This window comes from Eulemur rufifrons, chromosome 5 (genome assembly GCF_041146395.1).
Source record: "Eulemur rufifrons isolate Redbay chromosome 5, OSU_ERuf_1, whole genome shotgun sequence".
In the NCBI taxonomy this organism is placed as follows: Eukaryota; Metazoa; Chordata; class Mammalia; order Primates; family Lemuridae; genus Eulemur; species Eulemur rufifrons.
Window position 1 is genome coordinate 19,611,369 of NC_090987.1, and position 22,600 is coordinate 19,633,968.

General features: G+C 51.6%; 2 protein-coding genes across 52 annotated transcripts; both read left to right on the forward strand.

The window, feature by feature from the left end:
* The first annotated feature begins 1,361 nt into the window (after positions 1–1,361).
* CXXC1 (CXXC finger protein 1) lies at positions 1,362–7,097 on the forward strand. Of its 2 annotated transcripts, none has more exons than XM_069467998.1 (15): positions 1,362–1,778; positions 2,484–2,602; positions 2,710–2,810; positions 3,105–3,340; positions 3,432–3,608; positions 3,985–4,011; positions 4,089–4,334; positions 4,501–4,620; positions 4,775–4,959; positions 5,275–5,482; positions 5,562–5,672; positions 5,813–5,862; positions 6,017–6,113; positions 6,441–6,593; positions 6,683–7,097. In XM_069467998.1, the coding sequence occupies exons 1-15, from the start codon at positions 1,776–1,778 to the stop codon at positions 6,827–6,829; spliced, it is 1,980 nt and encodes a 659-aa protein (XP_069324099.1). In that variant the 5' UTR covers positions 1,362–1,775; the 3' UTR covers positions 6,830–7,097. The 2 variants fall into 2 exon arrangements, with proteins under 2 accessions (XP_069324099.1, XP_069324100.1); XM_069467999.1 differs by having other exon boundaries at positions 1,363–1,778; positions 4,501–4,608.
* Positions 7,098–7,897: 800 nt separating this feature from the next.
* On the forward strand, positions 7,898–20,820 carry MBD1 (methyl-CpG binding domain protein 1). 50 transcript variants are annotated; one of them, XM_069468382.1, is made up of 17 exons: positions 7,898–7,989; positions 9,620–9,754; positions 12,466–12,580; positions 12,677–12,843; positions 12,931–13,013; positions 13,173–13,213; positions 13,596–13,742; positions 13,848–13,976; positions 14,314–14,430; positions 14,513–14,581; positions 15,223–15,390; positions 15,695–15,994; positions 16,133–16,225; positions 16,590–16,727; positions 16,813–16,874; positions 18,055–18,126; positions 19,840–20,820. In XM_069468382.1, the coding sequence occupies exons 2-16, from the start codon at positions 9,645–9,647 to the stop codon at positions 18,092–18,094; spliced, it is 1,779 nt and encodes a 592-aa protein (XP_069324483.1). In that variant the 5' UTR covers positions 7,898–7,989; positions 9,620–9,644; the 3' UTR covers positions 18,095–18,126; positions 19,840–20,820. The 50 variants fall into 50 exon arrangements, with proteins under 50 accessions (XP_069324483.1, XP_069324505.1, XP_069324519.1 ...); XM_069468418.1 differs by lacking the exon at positions 7,898–7,989 and adding an exon at positions 8,041–8,201 and having other exon boundaries at positions 9,620–9,761; positions 16,088–16,225; positions 19,833–20,820; XM_069468419.1 differs by lacking the exon at positions 7,898–7,989 and adding an exon at positions 8,041–8,201 and having other exon boundaries at positions 9,620–9,761; positions 16,088–16,225.
* Positions 20,821–22,600: the final 1,780 nt, after the last annotated feature.

Consider the following 22,600-nt stretch of genomic DNA (forward strand, 5'->3'; position numbering starts at 1 on the left):
AAAAAGATGCTAAGGGTGATTACATGAGTTGTTTTTAAGGAATTACCATTGATGGAGGCGGCTGCCCAGCACAAGTCCATAGTTCACTGGCCATTGTTCAGGAGATGCAGCACTACTGAAATTCAGCTGTTTTCCGGGATGGTGTGGTCCTTGTAGTTTGGCCCAGTTCAAGGGTTCAAGGCAAGTTCATTTTGTATGTGTACGTGTGTGTGTATGTGTATGTGTTGCAAATTTGCAGCAAGTGCAGATAGTCCTTCTTAGAATGGCTTCTGGACTCCATTTCAGACTCAGAACCAGAGTAACACCATTTCATATATCACATTTTGATGCAGGAGGTGTCCCAATGAAGGGAGGAAAGCCCTCTTGAACTTGACAAGTGGGTTTTTGGCTTTGCATAGGGAAGAATTTAAGTGGGAGCGAATTAGTAACAGGGAAGTTTATTGTGATAGAGACATACAATAGATCCTACTCCACAGATCTCAAGCTGGGGGTGAGGAGAACCCGTATCGGGCAATGGTAAAGTTTTTTAAATGTTCAAAAATCCGGTGGGATGTAGGTGACCAACATTGTCTTATGGTCAGGCCATAAAGGTTAATCATAAACTGCTGTCATAGAAAGGTAAGCACAGTTTGTAAGGCATCTGGTTTAGTAATTTATCCATCTTCGGAGGGTCACGGGCTTGCAACCTGCTGGTGATTTCATTGTTCAGGGTGGTAAGGGGTTGGTATTGGTTAAAATGGTTGCATTCAGGCTCTCTCAACCTTCCTTTTCTGCCTTATCCCTACATTAATTTCACAAGAAATAATCAGGGATGAGCATATAGATCTATGTTTAAGAATGTTCCACGAAACTTTATTAGAATAACATTTGAAAATGTCATAAACGTTCAACAATAAACGAATGGGGAAGTAAACGGTGCTATACCGTTAGGTTTATGCAGCTTACAGAACTAAATTTTGAAATTAGTTTAAGAATTGTCTTTAAATAAAAATAAAATAAATAAAAGCTGAACAGTGTTAGGTCCCGCTGAGAAACGGACAGGAGAGTCGGAAAGAGTGGTGGCAGGTGAAGTCGGGGTACAATAGGGACTGGTTTCCTTCATGGCGCAAAGCACACAGCCTCCCGGCGCCCCATTAACACATATAGAAGGGGAAAGTGATTGAACGCAATAACGAATGAGATTTGATCCAGGTAATGTTTCGGGGGCGGCCGTTTTCCGCGTGAACCTCTCTGGAGGACGATTGGCCCATGTACCGAATCGACTTCCAAGATGGCGACGCCCACGTAGAAGCCGCGACTAGGACGCCGCCATGTGTCGTCTGGGATCGTACGGCCTCGACTCCCTCACGGAATCAAATTCCACGATGACGGCATCTACGAGGAAGTAGCGCAGTAGGTGCGGCCATGTTGCCTGTAAATTCGAGGCCGTACAAGCGTCACCGTACGGACTCTACTGACAAGGTGGCGGCGCCCTCAGAGAGCTGCATACAGGCACGGCCATGTTCCTGGCGAACGTATGGATTCGGCCACTATACGGACTCGATAGCCAAGATGGCGGCGCCCGAAGAATATTCGGGGTTGTAGGGGAGCGACCTACTTGTTTGCTGCGGAGCCGACGCGTGGAGCCTGCGCAATAGGAGTACGGTGCCCAGAAGGCGTGACCTGGAGCGGAAGTAGTGGGCGCCTTTGCAACCGCCGCGGACGCCGCGGAGTGGTCTTAGAAGATTCCCGGGTCTCTGGCGTGGGGCGCGAGGGAGTGCGCCGGCGGCGGAGCTATGGTGAGCACGGGGTCCAGGGAAGGCATGGCGTTGGAGGTCTGTAGGGCTGGGAACAGTGGGGTCGGTTGGCGGACGCTCGGGGGTCTGTGGCGAGCCGAAGCCGGAGTCTGGGGGCAGAATGGTGGGGTCTGTGGTGAACCACCTCGGAGTTCTGTGGTGAGCCATTATGAAGTCCGCAATAGAAGTTTCTGGGGGACTCCGGATGGCAATTCCGTGGGAAGCCGCGATGGGGAGTTCTGTGGGCAGAGGGATACGCGGGTTGTGAGAAGCCGTACTGGGCGGTCTGTAGTGAGCGGGACGAGGAGTCTCTCAGGGAATCCGGGGACAACCGTCGGCGGGGGTGGGCCGGGCCCGGGGGCGACAATGACGAGGGAGCTGTGGAGACCCGTGGCGGGAAGTCTGCGGAACAAAGTCTGCAGGGTCTGTGCGAAGCCCCGCTCGGGGTCTGTGAGGAGCCGCCATGGGGCAGCGTGTGGCAGAGTGTGAGCCATATGGGAGTGCGGATGGTGACTGGGTGTCGGCGGTGAGTGATGGGAGGTCCGGGCAGAGCGATGGAGATGTGTAAGCCGAGTAACGGGGTGACAGAGGTGAGCGATGGGGTCTGTGGGAGCCCTGTCGAGAAGTCTACAGGCAGTGTGTGAGTCTGTGCCGAACCCTGATGGAGTTGTAACGGGGGATGCGCTGCCACCATGGCGTGTCTCGCAGGAGGGAGATGGTTCAGACCCAGAGCCTCCGGACGCCGGGGAGGACAGCAAGTCCGAGAATGGGGAGAACGCACCCATCTACTGCATCTGCCGCAAACCGGACATCAACTGCTTCATGATGTGAGCCAGGGAGAGGTGGGTGGGGCGGCGGGTGACACCTGGCAAGTTTGAGTGAAGCCAGGGGGGCTGGCCCCTCACACCTTCACCGCCTGCTCCATCCTCTGCAGCGGGTGTGACAACTGCAACGAGTGGTTCCATGGGGATTGCATCCGGATCACTGAGAAGATGGCCAAGGCCATCCGGGAGTGGTACTGTCGCGAGTGCCGAGGTGAGGGGGGTGGGATGGACAGGGACCGCAGGTGGGAGGAGGAGAAGCCCTAATAGGGTGGTCGAGGGAGTAGTGATACACGTCTGCTGGCAGAGTGATTGTTGGTCTGGGAGCCAGAATGGGGACCCCATCGTGAGAGGTAACAGGATCCCACAGGAAGGGGCAGCTCTGCCCTTGAGCAAGGGGACCAGGAGGTGGGTGGAACAGTAAGAGAGAGAAGAGGAAGAAAGAGGGTCTGGGACCATTTAGGCCTGCCACTGCTCACTTACCTTGGCCCCATTCTTTGCCCCACAGAGAAAGACCCCAAGCTGGAGATACGCTATCGGCACAAGAAGTCACGAGAGCGGGATGGCACTGAGCGGGACAGCAGTGAGCCCCGGGATGAGGGTGGAGGGCGCAAGAGGCCTGTCTCAGATCCGGACCTGCAGCGCCGGGCGGGGTCAGGGACAGGGGTTGGGGCCATGCTTGCTCGGGGCTCTGCTTCGCCCCATAAATCCTCTCCACAGCCCTTGGTGGCCACACCCAGCCAGGTGAGTGATTGCAGTGATTGGGATGTATAAAGTGGTCCCATTTTGTGTTCTGCTTGGGTCCCTGATTTCTCTTCTGGGTACTTTTCTCCAGCATCACCAGCAGCAGCAGCAGATCAAACGGTCAGCCCGCATGTGTGGCGAGTGTGAGGCATGCCGGCGCACTGAGGACTGTGGCCACTGTGACTTCTGTCGGGACATGAAGAAATTCGGGGGCCCCAACAAGATCCGGCAGAAGTGCCGGCTACGTCAATGCCAGCTGCGGGCCCGGGTGAGCATGGGCAGAGCTGGGTAGGATGGGGGGGGGGGGAAGCAGTCCATGAAGGGCCGGTTAACGCTAGGCATGAATGGGCCAGGTGTGGTGGGGCCGGACTGTACCAGATAGGTGGGAAGGGGCCTGGCATGTCCAGATGAATGGGGCATGACCAGGTATGCTGGGCTGGCAGGAGAACCCCCAACCCTGGGTGGGGCCAAGTATTTCTGGGTGATCAGGCATGGCAGTGCAGATCAGGCAGAGCTGAGCATGTCCTGGTGGTGAGGGGTAGGGGCAGACGTGTCTGAGGAGGCAAGGCCAGGTGGGCAGGGCCAGGGCAAGGCCACCCTCCACCCACCTGGGGCTGACCTGGGCCTTCCTCCTGCCGGCACAGGAATCGTACAAGTACTTCCCTTCCTCGGTGAGTCCAGCCCCCCAGGGCGGGGCGGGGCATGCGGGCAGGGCGGTCAGGGCCAGTCCTGAGATTCTGCCCCGCAGCTCTCGCCGGTGACACCCTCAGAGTCCCTGCCAAGGCCCCGCCGGCCACTGCCCACCCAACAGCAGCCACAGCCATCACAGAAGCTGGGGCGCATTCGTGAAGATGAGGGGGCAGTGGCATCATCAGCAGTCAAGGAGCCACCTGAGGCTACAGCCACGCCTGAGCCACTCTCTGATGAGGACCTACCACTGGATCCTGACCTGTACCAGGACTTCTGTGCAGGGGCCTTTGATGACCATGGTTTGGTGAGCAGGCAGGAGTATCCCATGGTGGAAGGGTGGCGGTTATAGAAGCAGACAGTATCCCTAATGAGAAGAGAGGAGGCAGGGTATGGAAGGCTGATTTGGGAAATGAGTAGGTGGTGGGTTGTCTTGAGTGGGGCTTGTGCGTCAGTGCATGCCCTGCTTGCAGCCCTGGATGAGTGACACAGAAGAGTCCCCATTCCTGGACCCTGCCTTGCGGAAGAGGGCAGTGAAAGTGAAGCATGTGAAGCGTCGGGAGAAGAAGTCTGAGAAGAAGGTGATGGAGAGGGTAAAATGGGCATGGGAAGGCAGAGGATGGGTGGAGAGGGAGAGGCGGAGGTCAGGGGCCGAATGGGGCAAGAGCCAGAAAGGGGTGGAATGGAGGGGGAGACATTTGGGGCTGACTTCCATTCCACGTTGACCTGACCTGTCTTGTCCTGTAGAAGGAGGAGAGATACAAGCGGCATCGGCAGAAGCAGAAGCACAAGGACAAATGGAAACACCCAGAGAGGGCCGATGTCAAGGACCCTGCATCACTGCCGCAGTGCCTGGGGCCCGGCTGTGTGCGCCCTGCCCAGCCCAGCTCCAAGTATTGCTCGGATGACTGCGGCATGAAGCTGGCAGCCAAGTGAGTCACTCCTGGGGGTTCAAGGGAGTCAGGAAGTACAGGGTAGGGTAGAGTTCTCTGTATGTCTACCAGTCAATCACCTATTCATCATTTAGTCAACCAAATACCTACATATCTATCTGCCCACTCACCCATCCATGTTGCCCCCATCTGTCCACTTGTCCATCCATCCACCATTCAGCCATCCAGCCACCTATTTACTTACGTTTTCACCATTTAGTCTTGCATCCATTTGCCATCTTTTGATCACCCCACTTAATCATCTTGTTGCTTGCCACCTTCCCTGCCTGCACCATACCCACTGTCTCCCTGCAGCCGCATCTACGAGATCCTCCCCCAGCGCATCCAGCAGTGGCAGCAGAGCCCCTGCATTGCTGAAGAACATGGCAAGAAGCTGCTGGAACGCATTCGTCGTGAGCAGCAGAGTGCCCGCACCCGCCTTCAGGAAATGGAGCGCCGATTCCATGAACTTGAGGCCATCATTCTTCGTGCCAAGCAGCAAGCTGTGCGTGAGGATGAGGAGGTGAGCAAGCATGGGCATGGCAGGGCCGGGCCCAGCACCTGGTCCCTCTTGGCCTCATCGCTCCTTCCACCCCACACAGAGCAACGAGGGTGACAGTGATGACACAGACTTGCAGATCTTCTGTGTCTCCTGCGGGCACCCCATCAACCCACGTGTTGCCTTGCGCCATATGGAGCGCTGCTACGCCAAGGTCAGGGTGTCAGCCTAAGGGGGTGGACGGTGTGGGAATATCAGTGGGCCAGTGGGGGACAGATTTATTGTCCGGGTGGTGTCTTGGGCTAGTGTGCAGCACACATCCACAGTTCCCTCCATTTGTGCTCATCCCTCCAGTATGAGAGCCAGACGTCCTTTGGGTCCATGTACCCCACACGCATTGAAGGGTAAGTGAGGGTGCCATCCAGAGTTAGGGGAGTAAAGGCTGGGGTCAAAAGTGGAGTGTGTATGGAGCTGGGGCAGAATATAGGCATGGGCAAGGATAAGAGGGCCTTCCTCCTCCTTTCCCTCCATTACCCTCTCTCTACTCCAAACCCCTAGGGCCACACGACTCTTCTGTGATGTCTACAATCCTCAGAGCAAAACATACTGTAAGCGGCTCCAGGTGCTGTGCCCTGAGCACTCACGGGACCCCAAAGTAAGATTTTTCCTCAACTCCCCCGACTCTGGCCCTCTTCCCTGTCCCACATTCATCCTTTCCTCCCCTCCTTCCTTCTCTTTTTCCTACCTGACCACTTCCATTTCTCTCATTTTCTCTGCTTCCTCACCCTTTGTCCTTTTCCTTTGGCTATCTTATCACCTGCTATTCCTCCCCCTTTCCCTGCTTCTTCATCCTCCATTCCTCCTATTTTCCATTGCCTCTTCACTCTCCCCTGAACTTTCCATTCCTTCCCTTCTCCTGTGAGCACCTATTCCTGTTCTCCCTCACCAGTTTTGTTCATCCTCATTCCTGGTTTCCCTGCAGGTGCCAGCTGATGAGGTGTGCGGGTGCCCCCTTGTACGTGATGTCTTTGAGCTTACAGGTGACTTCTGCCGCCTGCCCAAGCGCCAGTGCAATCGCCATTATTGCTGGGAGAAGCTGCGGCGCGCTGAAGTGGACTTGGAGCGCGTGCGTGTGGTAGGTTTCGATGCTGAATGTAGTGAGGGGACCCCCTCAGGTGGGGCTTCAGGATCCCCTTCTCATGGCACCTTCCACTCCTTTGGCAGTGGTACAAGCTGGATGAGCTGTTTGAGCAGGAGCGCAATGTGCGTACAGCCATGACAAACCGGGCAGGATTACTGGCCCTGATGCTGCACCAAACAATCCAGCATGACCCACTCACTACCGACCTGCGCTCCTGTGCTGACCGCTGAGCCTCACCGGCCCACATCACCCCCACCACCCTGCATTCATTCCAGTTGGGGAAGCTGCCCTGAGCCTCCCGTGTGTTTGTTCCTCCTCCATCTGTTCATGTTTCTTTAATTCTCTCTGTGCCCATCTACCATTTGACTGGCCATCTTCCCTTACCAGAGAGTCTCAAAATTTCCCTGTTTCTCCATTTTCTCTGCCGGGGTGGGACTGTGGAGTCTACTCACCTCTGCCTCCTCCCTCCCTGGATTTTGTTAATAAAATTTTGAAGAAGCAAGGAAGATAACTTCTGATGCTCTCTACACTTGTTCCAGTTGCAATTGTGTTCCCAAACCCCGGGATAGATGGGCGGTGGCACGCCTTACCCCGGAGGGGCTGCAGTGCATGCATAGGCTGTGAGTATATAGTTAGCACTCAGTCTGTGCTCCCTTAGGCTGTGGGGATATGACCTGACGTCGTGTCCTGTATTCTCAGCCTCTCTGGGACAGTGGGTGTACACACTCAGCACTCGTCCTGTGTGGCTGACTTGCCACTCCTGTGTTTGTTCATACTATCCAGACCAGAGTTGTATTCGGTGATGGAAACAAGCCGCCCCCTTTCCCGCAAACCCCTCTTGTGGGACACGTACACGACAGGAGCCCCCTCCAGTTCTGCAGTCTCGTGCGGCGTGGACACGCCCTCGCTGGGTGCTCTCTGTTTACTTGCGGCGCGGCTCCGCCCCCTTCCCCGTGTCCACGGAGCCAACCGGGGCCCGCCTGTTCAGCGGGGAGGAGAGTGCAGGACACAGTAGATCTGGGGTAGATGTTCCCAGGGACCAGTGAGCACAGACGCGACCTCGAAAAGAGGTGGGAGAGTAGGGTCCGGGCTGGACAAGGGAGTGCGCAGGCGCAACCCCAGCCTTGCGACGCCCCGGTGGGTTACTCCTGGAGACGGCCAGAGGGAACGGAGAGCGCAGGCTCAACCCCTACCGTCCGCGCCCCTTTAGCGTGGGACGGGAGAGCGCATGTGCAAACTAGGCAGCATGGGGAGGACGCGCCGGCTGGGGAAGCGAGGAGCGCAGGCGCTGCGGGTCCCGGCCGTGGGCGCGCTCCGGTGTGGAACGTCAGCACGCAGGCGCGGGAGCCTCCCCGCTAAGGGCGCGCGCCGTTGAGGCGCTAGCGCGCAGGTGTTTCGTCGGGGGCGGAGCCCGAGAGGCAGGCACGGGATTTCCGGTTCCGGGAGCAACGAACAGCCGCGGAGGCGACAGCTACCGCTTCAGAGGAGGCGGCAGAGGAGGAGGAAGAAGGGGAGTAGGGCAAGGCGGGAGGCACAGAAGGGACCCTCGCCATGAATCCACGGGCCTAGAAAGGCGGAAGCTGCCGGCCTGGTGCCGAGCTGGTGAGACAGCCGTGGGGTTGGAAGGGGAGAGCATTCAGGCGTAGGATGGGGAGGAATTGAGGCTCAGAACGCTGACGGGGAGGAATGAAGGGCCCTCGGGCCGATGAGGGAGAGGAATGGCGGCTTCGGAATATTGAAAGGGAGGAATAGGGGGATTTAGGCGAAAGACGGGAAGGAATGGGGCTTAGAACGCTGACAGGTAGGAGTGTCGGGATCCTGGGACGGAGACGGAGAGGAATGGAAGAGCTCGGAACGCTGAGGGGAGACATCGGGGTCTCTGAAGTTAAGGAGAGAGAAACGGAGATTCAGAACTCTGAAAGGGAGAAATGAGGGTCCCTCAGACTGATGACAGAGAGAAATAGGGGCGTTGGAATGCTGAAAGGGAGCGACGGGAGTTGTGTTCATATAGAGGATGAGGAGAAATAGGAGATCAGAACGCTGACAGTTAGGGATGGCATGATCCTGAAATAAGAACGGAGGGGAATGGGGGGAGTTCAGAATGCTAAGGGGAGAAATCAGGGTCTCTCAGGCTGATTAGGAAGAATGTAGGGTGAGAATGTTGAAGAGGAGGAGTGGGGAACTTTTTGGCTGTAGAGGAGAGGAATAGGGAGGTTTTGGGTTTGAGATTGGGGAGAAATTGTGGGTCAGAACATTGAGGGAGAGGGAAAATAAGTGGGGGAACTCTTGAGCTGGGGAAGGGGGAGCCATGGGAGGCTTCTAGCTGAGGAATGGAAGGGACTGCTCAGGCCAAGGATGTGGAGGGTTTGGGGGCTCTCACACAAAGGAATTTGAGTCTATAACACTGAAGTAGCAGAATAAGAAGACATCAGACAGGGAAGGAATGGAATGGTTAAAACACTAAAGGAAAGAAATTGGGAACTTGTGGGTCAAGGAAGGGGAGGAGTGGGAGGGAAGAACACTGAAGTAGAATACCGAGGGCATGAGGAATGATGGCCTCTTGGGATAAGGATGGAGAGTATAGGGGTCTTAGGGCGATAAAAGGGAGAGATAGGGACCTGTATGTAGGTCAAAGACAGGGAGGAATGGGGGGTGGGGGAATGAAAGGTTCCTCGGTAGGCAGTAGAGGGAATGGTGGGCTCTCAATCTGAAGATGGAGAGGATTTAAAGGGTCAGCATACTGAGAATAAGAAACAGGGACCCTTAAGTTGAAGATGGGAGCTGTGGAGGTTACCAGGTTAAGAAGGGGAAGGAGTGAGAAGCTCCTGGGCCCAGAACAGGAAAGAATGGGTTGAGAATGGGAAGGGTTTCTCTTCTATGTATGGGATGGTTGCCTGTGGCAGGTCCTAGGTCTTGGGCAAGCAGTAATACACACCAGTGATTTATGTGGCCTGGGGCACAGTTTGTCCCTTCCTAGACCCTTAGTTTCCCCCATGCACCTTCTTCTCCCACCTTTGCAGGCTGCTGCTACTTCCTGTGGCCTCCATGGCTGAGGACTGGCTGGACTGCCCAGCCCTGGGCCCTGGCTGGAAGCGCCGTGAGGTCTTTCGCAAGTCAGGGGCCACCTGCGGGCGCTCAGACACCTATTACCAGAGGTACTGGGTGGGTTATGGGCAGAGTCGGGTGAGGCTGAGCCTGGTTAGGGGCAGGGTGAAATCAAATAGTGTGGTTAAATTTGTGGATGGAGTTAAAATTATACACATACAGTTAATCGTCATTATTCTCATATTTTGTATTTTCAAATTCACCTACTTAATAAAATTTATTTGTAACTTCAAAGTCAGTACTGACGGTGCATTCGTGGTTATTCCAGAACATGCACAGAGCAGCGAAAAGTTGTTGCCTAGTGCACATGTTCTAAGCCAAGGTCGAATAAGGCGTTTTTGTTTCAAGTTTCATATTATGAGCAGATGTTCTTTTCGTGATCTATTTAGTATCACGTTTTTTGCATTTTTGTGCTTTTTGTTGGTGATTTTGCTGTTTAAGATGATCCTCAAGCATATGCTGAAGTGTTGTTTAGTGTTCTGAGTGCAAGAAGGCTGTGATGTGTGTTAAGGAGAAAATGCAAGGTAGATAAGCTTCGTTCAGGCATGAGTTACAGTGCTGTTGGCTGTAAATTCAGTGCTATGAATCAGAAACATGGTACATCCCCAAAAGAAGAAGGAAGTTTGTCAGTATGTACGTGAGGCTGCTCCACAAAGTACAAAAAATAGCATCTATAGTACTTGAAGCTGCGGAAGATACGAAAGCAGCTAAATTTGTGGATCTGTGAAATGATGACCGATAAAGCATAGTGAACAGCATCGTTGTAAGGAAAGCCAAAGTCATGTTACCCAGGGTTAGGAAGACATTAAACTTAGCTAGTGCTGGCTGGCTTGCATATTTCAAAAGGCGATAACGGCATGAAAAATATTAGTTTCTACGGATCAGGAGTCTGCAGAAGAATTTTAAAAATACCTGCTAAGTGTTATACAGGAAAAGGGTTATATAGAAGAGTGGTTTTCAACGCCAGTGAGACTGGCTTGTTTTATAAGAACATTGATAAACAAACCTATATAACACAAATGGCCTCTGAAGTCCCTGGCTTTGAATCATTCAAAGACCATGCAATTAATCATTTGTAAGAAATATATATTAAGTAAAATGTCTTTAGGCTGAAACACATGTAAAACAAAGTTATGCTTTGATCAGTTGACAAAAATGTGACCAGAGCCTCTCAGGAACCTAACCTTGTATTTCCGCTAGGAGCAATGGTTCTGTATTCACTAAGTCAGTGTTCGTGGCAACTTTGTAGAGCATAACTACCATGAACAATGGAAATCAACTATAAATATGTTAACATAGATGTTTATAAACATTTACATGTGTTTTAGGGTACATTAGTGATATAGGTATTAAATTTTCTATACTTGTCCTGGTTCTTTTTGTATCTAAGTTGGCAGTTTCCCCAATAAATATGGTAAAGTTATAAATAAAATTAATTTTTTTGTATTTAGTTATAATTTATTCACAGTTACATACTTGTATAAAACTTTCAAAACTTGTAAGTGCGATTGTCAAAAACCATAAAGGATCTGAGATTCTACTCCAATTAGGACAAGATAATGGTGAGTTTGTCACAATTTTGTGGATGCTGTTAGGAGACATGAGACTCCTGGGACAGAGATGAAAGACAGTTTATTACAACAATAGCAGGATCCAAAATATGGTAGTTCTCCCTTATCTGTGGTTTCGCTTTCTGAGGTTTTGCTCTCCTGAGTTTCAGTTACCTAGTCAACTGCCATCTGAAATATTAAATGGAAAATTCCAGAAATAAGTAATTCATTAGTTTTGAATTGCGTGCCGTTCTGAGTAGCGTGATGAAATCTTGCACTGTCTGGCTCAGTCTTGCCTGGGACATGAATCATTTCTTTGTCCAGCATATCCATGCTGTATGTTCATGCCGTCCATTAGTCACTTAGTGGCCATCTCGGTAATCGGATCAAAAAAGCACTGTATATACCGTATAGGGTATACTATCCATGGTTTCAGGCCTCCACTGGGCATCTTGGAATGTATCCCCTGCAGATAAAGGGGGACTATATCATCATTTTTGTGCCCGTTCCTCGAATCCCAATTCCTGTGACATGAAGAGAGCTAAAACAGCACCTGCACACACAGTGAGTTGTATCATAGGAATGGAATCCTAAGCTTAGGGGATCGAATCTTTTATAATACCAGGACAGTAAGTATGCTTTCTCATTATTCTGGAAGGGGACTCCATCTCTTATTTTCCAAGGTTGTTTGCTTTATAAACATCCTTGGAAAGATAGGTTTTTTTTTTTTGTTTTTTTGTTTTCTTTTTTACAAAGGACAGTCAGGACATGCAAGAGACCCATGGAGTATTGTCTCCCAATATCAATTACTTATACTCCATTATGTATGCAGTTGTATTTGTTTATATGTTTTCTTAATCATAATTATGACATAAGTTTTCTTGATTATGTGTTTGGTACATAATGTTAACATACTTACATGTTATTTAATATATTTATGTCCACATTTGTGTTTATTTTTACTTATAGAAAGTATTTCCAGTATGGCAAGTATAATGTTATAGATGTTCATGTCTATTTACATTTATATGATTTATTAAATGTTTGTATACATGCTGGTATTTGTATTTTATACTTCTGTTATTCGGGGCTAGTTGGGGTGGGGTGGGGCTCACAGCCAATTCCAGGCTGCCTCCTGTATCCTACCAGCCCTGTGGAAGGGTTGTGTGGGTGGAATGGCATTGGCTCTACCTATCCTGGTCCATCCCCAGTCCCACAGGAGACAGGATCCGAAGCAAGGTTGAGTTGACCCGGTACCTGGGCCCTACATGTGATCTCTCTCTCTTCGACTTCAAACAAGGCATCTTGTGCTATCCAGTCCCCAAGGTACTTCACAGCGTGGGGAGCCCAGTCAGGGGTGGCTATGCTACCTAACATGTACCCACTGACCCACATTCCTTCTGCCTTCACTCTCTTCTCCAGGCCCATTCGGTGGCCGTCCCCAGCAAAAAGCAAAAGAAACCTTCAAAGCCAGCCAAGACTAAGAAACGTCAGGTTGGACCCCAGAAGAATGAGGTCAGGAAAGAGGCCCCAGGCGAGGAGACCAAGGCTGACACTGACACAGCCCCAGCTTCATTCCCTGCACCTGGGTGAGTGTTGGCCTAAGGTGGGCCAAATGGGTGAATCTTGTGATTGGGGGTGCTCTCAGGGCCCCACACCTGTCTTTCCCATCCCAGGTGCTGTGAGAACTGTGGAATCAGCTTCTCAGGGGATGGTACCAAAAGGCAACGGCTCAAGACATTGTGCAAAGACTGCCGAGGTGAGTTAGGACAGAGGCTACTGACATAGTTGGAGATTGGATTTTGAAAGTATTGGACATGGGTAGAGACTGAATGTGGAAGTCAGGCCAGAGGCAGTGGTGAGGTCAGGTGTCTGTTGCTTCCTTTTCACTTACTCCTTCCTTCTCCCTCCCCGCCAGCACAGAGAATTGCCTTCAACCGGGAGCAGAGGATGTTTAAGGTAAGCACAAGCTGCGTCTTCTTCATAACTCTGCAGTGGGAGCAGGACATGACGGGGCCAGTAGAGGGTCTGAAGAAATGGTGATGGGGCCATAGGGTGTAAGAGTCATTTTGTAGAGAGCTAGTGTGGATTGGCAGACACAGTAATGGGAATTAATGGGGTGCCAGTAGACAGTGATGAAGCTAACAGGAGACCAGTAGACATACTAATGGCCTCATTGATGGCAGCTGACCGGTAATTATCAGATATAGCGATGAGGCTAATGGGGGACTAGAAGACATGGTGATAGGAGCTAACGTAGGATCAGTAGACAAGGGTGGGGCAGCGCTTCTGGAGCCATTCTGCCTGGGCCTGTGACCTTGTCCCCCCCCATTCTTGGCAGCGTGTGGGCTGTGGAGAGTGTGCAGCATGCCAGGTAACTGAAGACTGCGGGGCCTGTTCCACCTGCCTCCTGCAGCTGCCCCATGATGTGGCCTCGGGGCTGTTCTGCAAATGTGAGCGGAGACGCTGTCTCCGGATCGTGGAAAGGGTGAGTCGGGCAGGTGGGGAGGGCCCTGGGCTCACCCCAGCCACTGATCCTCATGGCCCTGGCCTCATACATCATGCCTCTGGCCCTCCCCACATACGCACACAGAGCCGAGGGTGTGGAGTATGCCGGGGCTGTCAGACCCAAGAGGACTGTGGCCGTTGCCGTATCTGCCTGCGCCCTCCCCGTCCTGGTCTTAGGCGTCAGTGGAAGTGTGTCCAGCGACGCTGCCTACGGGTAAGTCAGGCAGGAGGGGGCAGAGTTCATTCTGCTGTTAAAATTTCCCTGCTGCTGCTTCTTCCCAACCTGGCCTTGCCCGCCTCATGTCTTTCTTTTCTTCCTTACCCCATGGTCACCTCTCTGGCCTCACCTCCCTTCCCCGTCTGTCAGCATCTTTCTGACCGCCTCCGTTGCCACCATCAGCGATGTCAACGTTGCCCTCCCCTGGCTGTGGCTCCCCCGGCTCCACCCCACCCTCTGCCTACCTGTCCCATGCATGCTTTCTGTAGTCTTGGGATGTCCTGTGTCTGCCTGGTACCACCAAACCCAAACCACCCTTTTTATTCTCCCCCAGGGTAAACACAGCCGCCACAGGGGGCGCTGTGACTCCAAGATGGCTCCCCGGCGGCAATCCAGAGCCCAGCCACTGCCTCCACCTCCCCCATCACAACCCCCAGAGCCCACAGAGCTGGTGAGGCCCCAGTGGGTGGGAGGAGGCACACCCCTAACCTTACCAAGTACCTGCCCTGACCCCAGCCCATTTGCCTCTGCAGCACCCCAGAGCCCTGGCCCCCTCGCCACCTGCCGAGTTCATCTATTACTGTGTAGAGGAGGACGAGATAGTGAGTGGCCCTGCCCTACCTGGATAAGCCTAGACTCTCCCAGGACGCTTGATTAACTCCAAAGAAGCAGATGCTGTGATGGGCCTACTGGGGAACAGCAAGGCACAGTAATGGGTCCTAGGATGGGATGAGCAGATGATGGGGGAGGACTAACATGGCTCAGCAGGTGCAGTGACAGTGCCACATCAGATGCACCAACACTCTGGTGGCTAATGCAGGACTAGCAGACACAATGATGAGGCTGACAGAGGAGCAGCCTGTACAGTGACTGGGTTTCATGTAGAATGAACAGAGCAGGCGCAGTGATGAGAGGTAATAGAGGGCCAGCAAAATCCTGCTGGAGGTGGGGTCAGAGAAATTTTTTGGTAGCTTTAATAGAGTACTAGCAGATACAGCGATGGATCCTGGGATGGAGCAGCCACAGTCCTACTGTACCGAGGGCCAGCTGTCACAGTGATAGCGACCAGTGTTGCACTAGCAAAGGCTGAGGTGTGACTAGTGGGGAGTCAAGAGGCTAAGACTGGTATGCAAGTAGTGCCCTCCGATGGGGCTAGAGGAGCACCAGGACCAGCACTAGAATAGCCATTGAGGATGGCCTCTCCTAGTCTTAGTGACAGCACCACCCATTCCCCCCACCCCAGCAGCCCTACACGAACCGCCGGCAGAACCGCAAGTGCGGGGCCTGTGCAGCCTGCCTACGGCGGATGGACTGTGGCCGCTGCGACTTCTGCTGCGACAAGCCCAAATTCGGGGGCAGCAACCAGAAGCGCCAGAAGTGTCGTTGGCGCCAATGCCTGCAGTTTGCCATGGTGGGTGGGGCAGGAAGGGTCAGGTGGACGGGATAGGTGGGGCCAGATGCCCCAGTACCTGGGAATGGTGGGCAGGCCTGGTAGGTGGGTGGGCGGGGCTATGGCTTTGGTTGAAGATTAGCAAACATTGTGCAGGTGACACTGGCATTGCTAATGGGAGACTAGCAGTCTCGATGACAAAGGGCTCATCTGTAAGCAGACTCTGTGATGGGACTAATGGGAGATTAGCAGGCATGTTGAGCAGGGCAGGGTGGATGTGATTGGTAATGGCACCAGGCGGCCATAGTACCCCATCTTTCCTCAGAAGCGGCTGCTGCCAAGCGTCTGGTCAGAGTCTGAAGATGGGGCAGGATCGCCCCCACCTTACCATCGTCGAAAGAGGTCCAGCTCTGCTCGAAGGCCGCACCTGGGCCCCACTCTGAAGCGCCCCTTGGCTACACGCACAGCCAAACCAGGCCGTGCCCAGGCTCCAATGAAGCAGGAAGCAGGTGGTGGCTTTGTGCTGCCTCCGCCCGGCACTGACCTTGTGTTTTTACGAGAGGGTGCAAGCAGTCCTGTGCAGGTGCCAGGCCCTGCTGCAGCTTCCACAGAGGCCCTGGTGCAGGTGAGGGCCCCATCTTACACTGCCCTTCCCAGCCCCATCTAGCCTCATGCCAGGGAGCTGAGACCAAGTCTGCTGCAATCCTCCCTCATGCAGGAGGCCCAGTGCTCTGGCCAGAGTTGGGTTGTGGCCTTACCCCAGGTGAAGCAAGAGAAGGCGGATGCCCAGGAAGAGTGGACACGGGGCACAGCCATCCTGACTTCTCCTGTATTGGTGCCTGGCTGCCCTAGCAAGGTAGGGGTAGTGATGGACATTCTGTTGGTGCCATAAAAGGGTGGTCTCTAAGCAGAGTGATGGTGAGCCATAATGGTGGTTCTTTGAGCAGAGCGATAGATGTGCTGATTGCAGCCTTTCTACACAATTACCCCATCTGTCTAACAGATACCCTACTTCCATAGGCAACTAGCCTTGCCTGCTTTGCTGCCCAGCTAACAGAAAAACGGAGATCAGTGAGGAATGGGAAAGGTTTGTAGGCAGGGAGGTGGCATTTCTGTGCTGAACTGTGGTGGAAGTGGGATTTGTCAGCACAGTGATGTATTGATGGAGACTTTCCTCAGGCCTGTCTTTCTAACTGCTGCCTATTCCCCACTTCTCCCAGGCAGTAGACCCAGGCATGCCACCTGTGAAGCAAGAACCACCTGACCCTGAGGAGGACAAGGCAGAAGAGAACAAGGATGACTCTGCCTCCAAATCAGCCCCAGAGGAGGAGGCAGGAGGAGGGGCTGGCACACCTGTGGTCAGTGCTGGGGATGCCCCACCCTGCCCTGACCCTGCCTTAGCCCCACCGGGCATATTGACCTATGATGTTAATTCTTCCCTAGATCACGGAGATTTTCAGCCTGGGTGGAACCCGCTTCCGGGACACAGCAGTCTGGTTGCCAAGGTGTGCCCCACACAGTGAGGGGTGGGGATGGGGTGGGTGCTGGTCAGATGTGGGCTCTGAGTTTTGAAAATAACAGTCAGCAATTTGGTGTGGTGTAGTGGGAGGTAAAGGCTTCACGTCCACTGTGCTGACCACAGTCCATCAGAGGCATGTGTGCAGGACCCTAGAAATTTCCCTTGAGACCCAGCCCGATAGTGTTCCAGGTTAGGGCTCTCCTTTGGGGAAGGGAGGAGGACTTGATGCCCTATGATGAAATTTGAATGATAAAGAAAGATAAGGAAAGTCTGGTCCCCATCTCCCTGAGTAAATCCTATGGGAGTTTTTCTTGATATGTAAGTTCTTATTCAAGGAATCATCATTTGTGGTCTTGAAGGCCTTTGGAGTCTCCAAGAGACCACTGGGTGGATGTTCCCTGACAGTGGAGAGTATGTGTCCCAGAAATGGTTGTGGTCTTGCCTGGTAGTGGGGTGGGCAGGAGATCTGGGTCCTGAGCTGACTCAGCTGAGTCCACATGCAGTTGTGTGATCTCCGGCTCATTCTGCACTTCCTGGAGCAGCCTCCATGGAAGGGCTTGGGCTGGGTCTCTTGAGCCTTTCTTGAGCCTGTTGAGGTTATTAACTGTTTCAGCTGCTGCGCAGAACTGTCCCTGTAGGCCTGGCATAGGATGAAGGGTAGGTGCCTATAAGGATTGGGATGGTGGGAGGAAGACAGGGGAATGCTGCCTTCTGCAGAATGTAGACAGGCCCTGCACACAGCCCCACACAGTGGCAAAGTAAACTATTGGCCTAAGCACCTGGAGTCCTTTGCTCCTATAAATCAATTCCAACAGGCCAGAAACCCTTCCATCTGTACCTAGGTGATTACACAGGTACTGATTGAGCTCCTGCTGGGTGGACAGCAGTCTGGGAGACCCAGCAGTGAGTACAATGAGCCCTGGAAGGCTTACCCTTCAGGAGACACAGGATCCCTACCCTTAGCTTATAATCTAACTGCACGCAATGTGTGTTAACAGAGAAGGTGCTATGCTGTCTATAATGATAGTTTCTAGGAGAGAAGAGATAAAGGATAATTAAGGGGAAATGGGATGGAGGACACAGAATAGTAGGAAATGGTTTTGTGATGCTCCATTTTGCACGTAGCAAACCTCATTCAACATATAGACCTGCTCCCTCTTCTCTAGGTCCAAGGACCTTAAAAAACCTGGAGCTAGAAAGCAGTAGACTGGAGGCTTCTGCAGACTGTAGGATTCAAGGTGATATTTGCAGACCGGCTTTTTGAGAGACAACACTGATCTACTGGGGGCTGGACCCTAGATTGGTTGCCAGGGCTTGTGTGTGAATCAACCCTAGGAGGAAAAACCTACCACCAAACCAGAGGAACAGGCCTAACAGTACTTTGAGCTTATAGAAGAAGTAAGCGGGAAAGGAAGACAGAAAGAGTAGAAAGTTGGTGCATCTATCTGCTCCTCCCCAAGAGCCTGAGTGTGATAAGAAGTTGGGTATTACGGGTGGGGGAGCTGGGGTGGGGAAAGGGAATATAATTAAAGCCACAACAAAACAACCTAAATGGGCCATCTGTATAAATAATTTAAGTGGCTTCTGGATGAGACCTGGTAGTGTCTCTAAACATTTCCTCAGGGAGACAGCAATTGCAAATGTAATGTGAAAAAGGAGGAAAGGAAAGGAACTGCTATTTGGTGTGTTCCTCCTGTGGACCCCATTTATTTAATCCTCAAAATAGTCTTTTTAGGAAGACATTGATTTTGCCCATTTTTGCAGATGGGAAAACTGAAACTCAAAGAAATTAATTTGTCCAATGTCAAATATGTTAGTAGAGCCTAGAATTAAACCCAGGTTGTAAAGGCCATGTTCTTTAAACCACTAAACTGTAAACTGTAATCCTGTATGCAATAATGTGTAATATTATAGTAACAGGAGTTTTCAGTGATCTTGAAAACACACAATGGATTACTATAAATACTATAATAAATCCCTTATACTCCTGTCTCTAGCATGGTTTAGGGAGCGCCAAGGCTGTATGTGGAAAGGGTCATCTTGTTGTCAGAGCATCTGTTCATCCAGAAACTGGGTTCTCTGCAGGCCCTATGTGCTGCATCAGATTCCTCAAACCCTCAAGGCTGTCCCTCCTCACTGACTGCTGTCCGTTTTGCTTGTTACCCTGACTCCCCTTCCTCAGCCAGGGCAGTCTGTGGAACTAAAGTTGGCAGCCTGGCTTGTCTTTCCTAACAACATGTATCTCCTGCCCTCTGATGACCTGTGTGCTTAGTTCCTTCCCTCAGCCCGAATGTCTACTAGGAGGCTGAATTCCTGCTTCAAGTCCTGCCCGAGGGCCAGTGTTGGCTCAGCCCTACCTCACTTTCTCCAACTTCATTCATAAAGTGCCAAAACAATTAGACCTGTAATTTGTTTCTTAGCCAGCTTTACAGGGCCAGGACTGAGTGAGTGCCTCCTTAAATTTTGTACCCTGTGTGCCTCCCTTGCCTTACCCTAGTCGCAGCCCTTTCAGCTTTAGGTAATTCAGATATGGATTAGCCATTTCCCAATTCTAACTCAAAATATAGCCCTCTGCCACCCTCCTCTGCCCCTTCCTTTGAATCACCCTACCTAGCTCAGCCCGAATCACGACTGGATAATCTGATACTGCTTTGTCTCCTCCCCCTCACCCCCCCCCCCATCCAACCACCGAACCCTAGTATTCTGGTGATTTTGACAATGATGTTCTAAGTGAAATTTGATTGGCATTTTGATTCATGAATTAAGAATGTGCTTTCCATGTGTATTAGGGATCAGTCACAAAAGCAGAACCACTAAGATAAAGATTATGTATATATGTATTTTAAAGGATTTATTATAGGGATTTGACCTCATGCAATTGTGGGAGCTGGTTAAACAGTTTCTGTAAGGCTGTTATCTTTGCATCTAATGCTGGAGCTTGAAGTCTGCAGGGCAGGCAGTCGGGAAGGGAAGATGGATATAAAGTATGGGAGACCGAGGACACAGCACAGCCCACAAGCACAAGCTGGAGCCCACGAGGATGGCCTGGAACCTATGTCAGTCTCTCACCACCTCCAGCTTCGATGATGTGGGTGTCCTGCAGAAGAAACTGGTGCCCTTCCTCACAGAGTTAAATATGCATCTGCCTAGGAATTAGAGAAGCTGAAGGAAGATCCTGGGGAAGGTGGAGCAGCTGTAGGCCTGGCTTCAGGCCTGTCTGTTGCACCACATGAACAAGGTGAGCCAGCTGATAAATGACAACATGAATGAACTGCAACAGCACCTGGTGTCCCTGCACCAGCCTTCCAAGTGTAAAAAGAATATGCTGCTGCTTCACTTCTGCCCACCAATTATCAGGCAAAATGTCTCTGTGGCCCGTCTTAACTGGAAGCATACAGGGAAGGGAGTTCGGGGAAATATAGCCTAGCCATGGTGACCCATTACAAAGCCACCTTGCTATGGATCAGCCCCCAAAGGGTCTCACTGTTCACCTGAGGATAACTCGATAAAACTACATTGCTGAAAATGCAAAGCTGAAGACCATGGATTTCATGGTGATCCTAGCAAGTACAGAAATTCCATCAAGCCCACCCAGAAAAAACTTGCTGGTCTTGGCTATTTTTGTGTCTTTCATTCAAGTATTGAGAACCTGGCGTATGGTAGGCACTTGTACTTAATACTGGGATACAGAAATGAAAAAGATACGGTCCATGCGATTTTATTAAATGCATCAATATGTATTACAAATGAATGGATTTCCAACTTTATCATGGAATTTAATACTGAAAATATAGAATTCAGGAAACTATCAGGAGGACAACCCTTGTGTGAACCTTGTTTGGGGCGCAACGGGAATTGGAAATACTTTAGTTTCTATCTCTGAGCTGTTCTATTTTAAAATTATTTTTAAATGATTTTTATTGTTCCATTTACTGATTTATATGCTTAGTGTTTCTTTTGGGAGCGTCTTGGTGGTAGCACTTTACTGCCTGTGAGAAACTGGGATAGTGGGTGGCAAGATCAAGGTCACTTCTGTCCAAAGACCTTGGGGCAATCACCTCTGTAGGCCTCCCAGGAGGGTTGGCTGAAGGCTGTTGCTCACTGCTCAGCCCCGGGCCGGGTTCCTTCGATCTCCGGACGGGCCGCCAGGGGGCGCCGGGGCGAGAGCCCGCCGTTCCCGGCCGCGGCCTGCCCACCGGGCCCTGGAGACACTCCCCACCCTTGGCCTGGCCGCCCTGGGGCGTGGCCTGCGCCCGGCGCAAACACCAGTACCTAGGCTGGGCCAGAGGGAAGGCCACTGCCCCTCTCTTCAAATGGTGGTAAAACACGCGAAAGCGTACCGGCGTTAAATTACGGAGCTTGCCTGGGGTGAGGGCGCGGCATGACGAGCTGTCATGTCTGGGGGCAGGCGGGTCGGTTTTCGCCTCCGAGAACTCATCCCGACGGGACCCTCCGGGCTGCGCGATCTCGGAGTACCTGACGAGCGGCTTTTCCCTAACCCTGCTCCGGGCCGAGGGCGTTCTCATTGCTGTCCTCCCCCAAGGCTTTGTGTTTGGGGTGGGGGTGGTTCCGCCCAGACCAACCCGCGGGCCAGGCGCCTGTGAGACTCAAGATCAAGGAACCGACACTGGAGACCGTCCAGGGAACTGAGACGACACCTAATTTCTTTCTTTTTTGTTTCAGGCTATGTAAACTCTTAGCAGTAAACGAAAATGAGTATTTTACTGAACTGCAGTTGAAAGAAGAATCATTATAGGAAGGAAAAAAGGCAAAATGAGAATTATTAAAAGAGATTGTTAAGAGAGAAGACAGACATTATTTTGTGGCTGAAAAGCTGAACCAGCAATTCAGGAAATGGAATTCAAACCTAGAAACGTACCACATACAAAATCCGAAGTGAGAGGACTGCAAAATGATTAAGGAATGCTAATTTACAGCAAATTGCGTCCTTAAGAGGGCATACACATTAGTTGTACTTTGGTTATTATACATCAGTGTCTGACGTAGGTATTGATTTTTTTGTGTGCCATGGTCGCCCCCACTTTAGCAATGGAGTACCAAAGTGTCATTCTTAATTGGCTTTTAGGTATTAACTACCATCTTGCTCTTGATTGGAAATGCAAGTTTAGTTTCCACCTGTGCTGCGGGTCCGTTCTAGGGTCCCTGATCTGCCTGAAATCCTGACTCTTGGGAACCAATTAACCTGGACTTCTGATCCACATCCTGACCCTGGTCCACTGTGACCCCTCAACTCAGACTCTTGGTCTTTCTTGTGCGCAGCCAGGCCGTGCCACTGCCCCACCAGCCCATTTGATCTGCTCCCATCCGAGGGTATCCTGAGTCTGAGCCCTAGTTTCTACCCATTGCAGTAGGAAGATTTTATTAATAATTTATTATTACTGGTTGAGCGGTTTGACAAGGCGCTGAGGCTCCCTGAGCCTTAACTGTCTTAGCTGTAAAATGAGAATAATACCTGCTGTTCCATCAACCCTATAAGATATCTGTGAGGCTCAAAGGTTGTATGTGTGAAAATACCTTGCAAATTTTAAAGAACTACACAAATAAGGTGGTCCTGTGATGATTACCGTCATCGCTAAGATTAACCTAGCGATGGTACAAAATTTGACCTCCGACAAAATGTCCACTAACATTTCTCATGCTTTTAGACCGATTACAGGATATAAATAGCAAAGTCAATTGGAATTATAATTA